The sequence below is a fragment of the Panulirus ornatus genome, chromosome 1, assembly GCF_036320965.1.
Source record: "Panulirus ornatus isolate Po-2019 chromosome 1, ASM3632096v1, whole genome shotgun sequence".
Lineage (NCBI taxonomy): Eukaryota > Metazoa > Arthropoda > Malacostraca > Decapoda > Palinuridae > Panulirus > Panulirus ornatus.
Genome location: NC_092224.1, coordinates 5041053 through 5050801, shown reverse-complemented (window position 1 = coordinate 5050801; position 9749 = coordinate 5041053). Strand labels below are relative to the sequence as shown.

Sequence of the window (9749 nt, the reverse complement as noted above, 5' to 3'; positions counted from 1 at the left end):
GACGTGAACCACTGGGTGACGGGGTAGAGGTAGATGGGCGAGACGTGAACCATTGGGTGACGGGGTAGAGGTAGATGGGCGAGACGTGAACCATTGGGTGACGGGGTAGAGGTAGATGGGCGAGACGTGAACCACTGGGTGACGGGGTAGAGGTAGATGGGTGAGACGTGAACCATTGGGTGACGGGGTAGAGGTAGATGGGCGAGACGTGAACCATTGGGTGACGGGGTAGAGGTAGATGGGCGAGACGTGAACCATTGGGTGACGGGGTAGTGGTAGATGGGTTAGGATCGACCGGAATGAAGTGTCCCACTCGCTAGTGCCTGGGTGGTTAGCTCCCTCCGTGTGGGCCTATTATCGTTATGGCCTGTTATTGGGTAATGACAGGCTGGTCGGGGGTCAGTCACTCTCCTAACTGACAGCTAACCACCGCTACACCTCTAATCAACTGGAAAGTATGATGTATTTGGACCCTTCCAGTTTTTCCAGCGGTTGACCGATGTGTTTGGTCATCACTCTGGAGAGGTTAACCATGAGGCGGAGCCTGGACCACAGCGCAAGATGGCTAGGGGAAGAATAATTTGGGAGGTGAGGGAGGAGGAGGAGGTTGAGTGTTACCCAGGGTTTCTGTGGTCAGGAGGATGTAAAAGTTTGCCCCCCCCAAAGACGAAAACTTAAAAGGAACATCTATAATCACAAGCAGATTTGTCAGTAGCCCTTTCTCATTTTTTTTTTTTTCGTGACGGAAACAAAGAACATGAAGAGGAAATAGTAAGTATTTATGACGGTAACTGAAGCAGAGGAAGGAGAGGAGAAGCAAGAAGAAACGGAGAGAGATGGAGTAACTACCTAATTACGTGTACCTGCCTGTGTTAAGGCAGGGCTAGTTGAGAGAGAGAGAGAGAGAGAGAGAGAGAGAGAGAGAGAGAGAGAGAGAGAGAGAGAGAGAGAGAGAGAGAGAGAGAGAGAGAGAGAGAGAGAGAGAGAGAGAGAGAGCTTATCGTGACAGCTACAGACTCTGGCGCCACGGTTATCTTTATTAAAGACGCCCAGGCTTTCCTTAGCAAAGCCATCAAAACGGCGGTAATCATCATGAAAGCCCTAGATAAGTCGTCCTCATTAGCTCCACCTGGTGAAAACACCTTGTGACCCCAGCAACGATAATGGTCTTGGCTGATACGTCTGGTGGGGCAAGGGGCATGGCAGAGGCAGGGGTAGGGTAGGGGAGAAGGGGCATGACAGAGGCAGGGGTAGGGTAGGGGAGAAGGGGCATGACAGAGGCAGGGGTAGGGTACGGGAGAAGGGGCATGGCAGAGGCAGGGGCAGGCAGAGGCAGGGTAGGGTAGAAGCAGAGGCAGGGATAAGGTAGGGAAGGTCCAGCGTCAGGGAGTACTGACCGAACAAGCAAAACAGAAGCACTATGAACCCAGGTCACCAGTCATACCGGTCGAGTGCCGGTGTGAGGACATGTGCTGGACTTCCAGAACTGGTGGTGTATGCAGGTGTTCCAGCTGTGGTAACCAGTTACCGGGATCACGCTTCTTCTTGCAAAATAACACGAGGATGTGGCACATCAGTCGCCCCGTGTTGTGGAACGCGTTATGCAACAGAGGATGTGGCATCGGATACAAGAGTTCAATCCGCGCCTTGATATACGTTCACTTAATCATACTTTTTGACAGTAAGTAAGCCTGTGTGGTCCTTTAAATGAAGCTTTTTGATCGCTGTAAAGTGGCTGTGCCGGACTGCTTGCTAGCGACATCATTTGTCATGTTAGCGCTGTGGTGATTCGTCTCACGTGTAATCGCTAGCGACAGACATTACTGGAAACAGCAGCAAGTCATCATGAAGTCACTTCTACAACCTCTTCATTACATAACTATGATAACTGCGGGTAATATCATTCAAGTTGGCTTTTACTACGAACTGCAACTTCTGATATTGCCCTCTTTTTTTTTTTTATTCATAAGACATTCGATTCCAAACGTCAAGCCAATCTAGTAAGCCAAACTAACTATATCTATAAAAATGATCAAGATAGCGTTTCACAGAAGTGGTTTCAACACCCGTTATCGCCAGCGATAGTAAGTTAACCTTGTTGTAGACTGCAGCAGCCTGCATGGCAGGCCGTGTGTCTTAAGTTAAGGCTAAGAGAAGCACCCGTGTAGGTGGGTCGCACCAGCGATGGAGGAGAGCTGTTGATATGTCATATCAGACGGAGTGTAACATGATAACACCAGCAGCGGCATCCATGCGTCCAAGCCAACCATGGACACGGTATACGAGGCTCCTATCCATCCTCTCACCCACTTACGCATTCATCCATCACCAGCCTCCTACCCACCTACGCATTCATCCATCACCATCCTTCCACCCACCTACGCATTCATCCATCACCATCCTTCCACCCACCTACGCATTCATCCATCACCAGCCTCCCACCCATCTACGCATTCATCCATCACCAGCCTCCTACCCACCTACGCATTCATCCATCACCAGCCTCCCACCCACCTACGCATTCATCCATCACCAGCCTCCCACCCACCTACGCATTCATCCATCACCAGCCTCCCACCCACCTACGCATTCTCATCACTAGCCTCCCCCCCTCGACTACCCCACCTACGCATTCCCCTCCCCCGCCCCGTACAGCCAGGTGTCATGACCGAGACACTGTCATACTAAGCTTCCCCTAAGAACACAAAGCCTTTAAATGGAGGACTGCAAAGCCCTACATACGAGAGGAAAACATCAAAACGCAAGACCTGAGACGGAAACTAATCAAGAAAAAGAAAAAAAAAAGAAAACTTTATATGTTAACCTATAATGATCAATACTTTCTTATATTAACAACTTTATATGTTAACCTATATTGATCAATACTTTCTTATATTAACAACTTTATATGTTAACCTATATTGATCAATACTTTCTTATATTAACAACTTTATATGTTAACCTAGAATGATCAATACTTTCTTATATTAATAACTTTATATGTTAACCTATAACGATCAATACTTTCTTATTTCAATAACTTTATATGTTAACCTATAATGATCAATACTTTCTTATATTAACAACTTTATATGTTAACCTATAATGATCAATACTTTCTTATATTAACAAAAAGTTTCCAACGAAATGATACTTTAAGTTAATAATTTCAAGAATTAAGATACACAGACTTCTAAACAATGATGAGAAACTAGTCTTAAGAGTAAAAGCCTTGCGGAGGAACATTACGAAATATTCGCAAAATTAAAAATAACGAGATAACGACGAAGTAAAAAATAATAAGAAGAAGAACAACAGGTGGCAGGAAGTGGTCTGAGTGTGGCAGTGCAGGCGAGGCGAGCGAGCGAGCAAGCAGACGCCAAGTAGGAAGTCTACTCAACTGGCAAGCAATTTACTAGAGAAATAAAATCAGAAAAGCGACCTGGGGAAAGAAAAGAAGTATAAAGAAGGAAGCATTGGAAGCCAAGAAAACTGGAAGAAAACGGGTTGATGTAAACGAAAGAACGTGCGGGGGGGGGGGGGTTAATGGTACAGGAGAGCGAGATATAACGAAGGCAAGAAGGGCGCAGGCTGAGGAAGAGCTGTAGGCCTAAGGTCTGGACACAGCGCGTCCTGCCCGTCGCGCCGCCCCGGCCTGTAATTACCCGTGCTGGCCTGTAATTAGTAGGGCACCACCACCCCAGCCTCCATACCATGAAGGAGGGGGGTGATGAGACTAATGAAGGGCTTGCGGCCCCCAGGAGCGTGACCTACGGCCTGCCTCCTCCACCACCTCATAGAGTTTAATCAGGGTGGTCTGCAGGGGTCTCATGCAGTGGTGTGTGTGTGTGTGTGTGTGTGTGTGTGTGTGTGTGTGTGTGTGTGTGTTACGTATGCGAACATAACAAAGAGGAAGCTCTTTGGACCCCCAGCTCACATCGTTACATTCTTACTACATTCGGTGTCGAATTTTCCAGTGTTCCTGACATTCGTCAAGTCTTCTCTTGGTTTCTTCCTCAAGTTCCCATGTCCCAATTTCTTGCCGACTTTGTCCTCTGGTTCTGGAGTCTCTTTCCACAATGAACTTCTCTATACCACCGTCGCTGTGGCCTACCGTGTCCTCGTTAACATTCTTTCCTCCAAACTAAGAAGATCGACGGCTTCTCTCTTGTCCTCGTAACTCATCCTTGCTGCTGCGTTCCTGTTCATCTCTTCCAGCAGTTGTATGCCAGTTCTCATGCAAGACGACCACACTGCTCTGGTGTATTCCAGCTTTGGTCGAATGGAGGTCATGAACAACTTCCTAAATATCACAACTGTAAAACGTACTTAAAGGTAGCACTAACGATGAGCAATGTACAGTTTGCTTCCTTCGTAAACCTTCTCACTTGAATGGTTTTGTGACAAGTTGGACACGACGCCAGCTCCTCGGTCTCGTTCACAGTACGGTTCTTATAACCTGTTCACCTCTGTATGATACCTGTTTGGTATGTTGAGTGTATGCAACATCTTAGTACATATGTATACATCATCCAGGTTTACATTTTATTCGCCATTTGTTGCAATTTGTCTATTTCCCTTTGCAATAGTCTGAGTTCCCTGTTCCTCGGCACACTTTACTTTTCGTATGTTGGTAATATCAACAAACAGGTCCAGTTATAATTCTACCTCCTTGTGGCCAACAAGTTACACAGACCAGAAACCGTAGTGGCCCCAGCACTGAGCCCTGAGAGGCCAGCAGTCGTTATCCCGTCGCCGAGCTTCAAAAATTCTCCTCTGACGCGTTTTTGTTCCCTCGTGCGTCAGCTAATTACATTCATATAACTCTCCTCTGACTCGACCTAGGATGTCTAACTTCTTCGTTAGTCTTCTCTAGGGGATGGCATCAAAGGCCTTATGGCAGTCCATGAATGCACACACACTCCATCTTCATTATTTCTCCACCGTTGTTGCCCTTCAGTGAAATCCAATACATTCGTCACATACGATCCCGTCTTCCCAGATCCATGCTGTTTACCACGTAGTAACTTTGGACAGTCAAAATCTCTTCTGTCTACTTTGTAATCATTTCCTGAGGGCAGCGCTCGCCAGCTAAGTTGGTCTGTGATTTAGGGTCACCTTTATGCCACTTCTTTTGTGGCTATTCTGTCGGAACGTTACCCTTTGTTGAACAAGATCTTAAACAACGTCACTAGTGGTATGTCAGGGGGTCTCGCCTCTCACTTGGCGTACAAATGATGATAACTCACATGCTTCATGAGTCCTGTGTATGTCCAGGTCCTGAATGAGCCTCCTTAATCTAAATTTGACATGATCTTGTATATCCCCCCCTCTCCCTGGCGCTCTATGTTTATGTGCGTGTGACCACTGTTGTGCGTCATCAGAATAACTGAGAAAATGAAAACGTTGTTGTTATCATTTTCAAGACAATTTCCAGTGTTAAACGTGGCTCTCGTTTTGTTTAGAATTGTGATTCAAAGTATTCGAAGTGATGGTGCGAATCATAATTAGAAAAAAAAAACTGTCCATAATCAAGCACTAGAGCATTCGTTTAAACAGAAGTTCAAAGTGTCAAGTGTTTCGGAAATGCTCCGATTAATGGACGAGTAGAGAGGTTGCGGTACGTCCATGTTTATGAAACTCTTATATTTTGCAGTGGTGATTCAGTCTTCGATAGACGTGGCTCAAATCTGTACCTCAAGGATCACGTATAACAGAAAAAATACAGTTGATCATCGTCTCCCTCAGTACTTATGATTATGTACATCTAATGTATGTGTGAGGCCTTCTGGCTTAGTGACCACTAACCAGTTGATAAGCATTATCATTCAGCAGCATACATACATACATGCATCATCATCATCATTCAGGATATGCTCACGAGGAATGGATGGATGGGATGGGAGGGAGGGACTGGTTCATTGAAGGTTACTGGACGGGGACGTCCAGATGGGGCCTTGTCCGGAAATGGAGGCTGGTGTGGTTGAGGGTAGGGCTGGGAGGAACCCGAGAGATGAGGCTACCCCACCAGCAGGTGAGGTGTGTGGCAACAATGGTGTTGTCACGTTGAAGCTTTCCAGGTTCGTCACAGAACTGGACTGTTTCAACATGACAATCACCTTCCCTCCCACAGGCAACAAGTAACGAGACGTCTGAATAAATGTAACAAGAGTAATCGTTTATCATCTTCAGAAAACGTACCTGAACAGAATAATCAAAACCAGTACAAATTCAAAGTACTTCATTAAAGATCAAATTGCAAAGTAATTTACTTTACAGTAACGAAATATTCGTATTTCTTTCTTTCCAACAGATTGGTAGGACCCCATAAATGATAGTATGATATATTCCAGATGTTGTCTCATCTCTTTTTCAGATTTCGTTTAGACTTAAAAATAACTATTAATTTATCCAAATTCAATTAAACTAAACTTATCTGTAAATGTTTACATGCAACTGTGTGCGTAAGTAGCTGTACGGCAAGTTCCAGAATAATGTTTAACCATTTTCATTTTTCTGGAAGAATGATTAACTACTTTCATCTAGAACAATGATTAACCATTTTCCTTTCTCTAACTTGCAGAGTACCTTCATCAAACTAGACAAGTGTCGACACATGAGACATCGCAGACAAGGCAAGAAGGGTTCCAGGCGATCCCCCATCTGCCCATTCAGCAACAAAGACAAGGAGATCCTACATAACCCCAGAGGGAGACTACGGTGCATTCTGCACGAGCATCTAGGCGCCGGCTACACATACCTTTCAGTGGAACGGAACGATAAGTTCCTGGCGGTCAGGAACGGGAAAGTGCAGAAGCATAAGAACAAAAGGGGAGAGGATAAACAAGAGCCCAAAAATATTAGCAAACGCTTCATGGTCGCGAATAAGAACAATATAGACAACATCAGTGCTCACAACGAGCGCTGCGTGCGCTGAGCAACAGTGAAAGTTTTTTTTTTTTCTAAGTGGGAACAGAGAAACAATCGCTCTCCGTGGTGGCGCTCCGTTTCACGGGACACAGGGATACTGGAATGCTCGCTCTTTCCTGTCCCACGCGACATGTGTGACTCGGACGTTCCCTGTGTTTCCCCAGGTCACATGCCTTAGGAAATCGAGCCTCCAGCTCTCATGCGAGTGCTCCTGATCCCCTCAGTGCCTCCGGAAACCCTCACTGGAACGCGAGGCGCCTCCAGCCCTGACCCCACCACACTCCACCATGAAAGGTGGATGTCTCTGTCTGTCCGGGTCGACCCCCTGACAAAGCCTTGGACCCCGTCACCCGGAGTTAGTTCTCAAGTCCTGAAGCAGTGGAAACGTAAGATGAACCATCCCTGATGTGGGGGTGAAACATTCCCAACCTGAATGAAGCATTCCTGACCTGGGCCACGACGGCAACCTCAGTAAGAGATCTGAAGACGGCAAGATGGTGTATATTGTAAGAAAAAAACCCATATACTAGTCCTTAAACCTCTAGATTTACAATAGGCTAGGGAAATGTACTGTAAATATCTTGGTCAGATTATTGTAAAAAGAGTCATCTCCAAACCTGTTTCATATACATTTTTACTATTGATTATTTTTTATGAAAGCCTCTTTATATGATGAACATACAGAGCAATGCCAAAGTCTTTAGCAGTAGTCATTCCATGTCAAAGTGATCGGTACATGCAGACATCACCAACCACACCCGCCAAACATCTATATATGCATACAAACACCCACAAGCACTGGACAGGAAAAATGCAACACACACACACACACACACACACACACACACACACACACACATAAAGTTACATGGACGCATACGAACACTCCATTTTTCTTTCTTCGTCAACACCATACCCTTCTACCATCCTCTACAGTCTTGCCTAGACGGGTAGGCAGGATGTAATATTTCCAGATTGTAAAGGGACCCCAATAACTTGCCTCCTCGGGGACTAATTAGACAGCCAGGTGCTCGCTCTCCTACCAAAAGCAAATTCGACCAGTTTCCTGCCAATTTGGAGGGAGGCTCTTCCTTCTTCCCCTCCTCATCACTAACCCGACCAGGCAATTGGTCCTGCTGTAATAGCCCTCCAACTGGTAATTAAACCCTTTAATTAGTAGGCCGGGAAGCCATGTGGATTGGGACGGGAGGTGTAAAGTAGCAAGGGGTAGGGGAGCGGGGCCTGTTCATCGCCTCTCTCGTTCCTAACATCCACATTTCACAGTCATCTCACAGACCACACGGAAACGTCAAAGGTAAACCAAACAACCTAACCACTTGGACTTCACAGTTTCGATGAACTGCCTGTGTCCTCCTTACGATTAGACGAGTCCCCCCCCCCCCCCCCACCATATCTTGTAAAATAAGAAGAAAATATCTACCTACCTACCTAACTAATGACAGTTACAAAAATCAGAACCAGTCGTTGCTCTGGTAAGTTTTGACAGATAATGGTTCAACGTTACACACTTGAATGTGCAGAGTGTTTAGACCTGATAAGTCAAAATCTATAACTGGTAAACCAATTGGAATTTTTTTTTTCTTAGTAAGTTATTGATACCAGCACAGGAAGAAAACGAAAAACCAAGCTTGCAATGCCTTTACATTCATAGATGAATTGCTGTGTTACTGTACAGTCGTGGTTATTCCCGTTATCTGGCAAAATCATTTTGGTATTTACAAAATAATAATACGTATCCTTTTGGTCAAATCTTCCTACGGTGATAGACTGCGAAATGTATACTTTCTTCATGTTAATGTCTGTCCATTAATGTCTTCAGAAAATTTTCTCAGATACCCAGATTCGATTTTGGTCAATATTGGTATTTGTACAAACATTGTGTGTGGACAGACTGGAAAAATACACTAATTCCTAAGACACTCACATAACTGATCATGTAGTGAATGTTCGTTGTAGGAACGAAACCCACATTTGTTTTGTACTTATTTTTCGTCCTAAAGTCGTATAGCAGAACGTTACTTGAATCTCATAAAGCGGAGTGTAAATAATAGTGAAGTGTTCGATTTGTAGGAGTTTGTGTCAAGACGATCCTAGGAAGAATTTGGTATAATTGAAAAACAGAATCTAAACTTTCCTGTTGGACACATAAACAAACCGGGACATGGTAGAGGTCCCTTGAGCCTGTGTTTGTGTGCGTGTGTGTGTATGTGTGTTGTGCTACACAACTAAACCATTACCTTTGGCTGTATAATAAATAGACTATAAATGTTTTGTAAAAAACCAAGTCGGGCTAATTATCATGCTAAGAACGCAGTGTAGATTTGACTTTTGGAAAACTGTGTAATAGATATGTACAGGAAGAATGAGAAGAAATTATTTTATTTTTATACACAGGAGTTTTGGTATAACTTGAAAATGGTAATGTGCTGTTATATTTCCTAATGATACAAAAAAAAAATTTATATATCAACAGTTGCATTTTATGACTACTAAGGAATTTTTGCTGTGTATTTGTTCACCTTCATATATATATATATATATATATATATATATATATATATATATATATATATATATATATATATATATATATATATATATATATTGTACTACAGACAGAGGCTATATTTTCTCTTTACTACAGGCCAGTTTCCAGATGTGTGCATATGTCAGTTCTGTGTTAAGATCCTCAGTTATATCGTCGTTACGAGTTCGTGAACTCCAAGTGTCTCTGTCGCGAACGCAGGTGTTCATAACATACACACTTACAGACACACCCTGAGTACTGCTTGCTGCGC

The 9749-nt window shown here is 44.2% G+C and overlaps 1 protein-coding gene across 1 annotated transcript in view; it reads left to right on the top strand.

Annotated features, from left to right (window-relative positions):
* Positions 1-9450, top strand: part of LOC139754421 (uncharacterized) — a 92370-nt gene extending 82920 nt beyond the window's left edge. Inside the window, exon 5 of the mRNA XM_071671730.1 lies at positions 6584-9450. Within this exon, the coding sequence (XP_071527831.1) occupies positions 6584-6937 (354 nt within the window). The 3' untranslated portion in view covers positions 6938-9450. The remainder of the gene's footprint in view (positions 1-6583) is intronic.
* Positions 9451-9749: the final 299 nt, after the last annotated feature.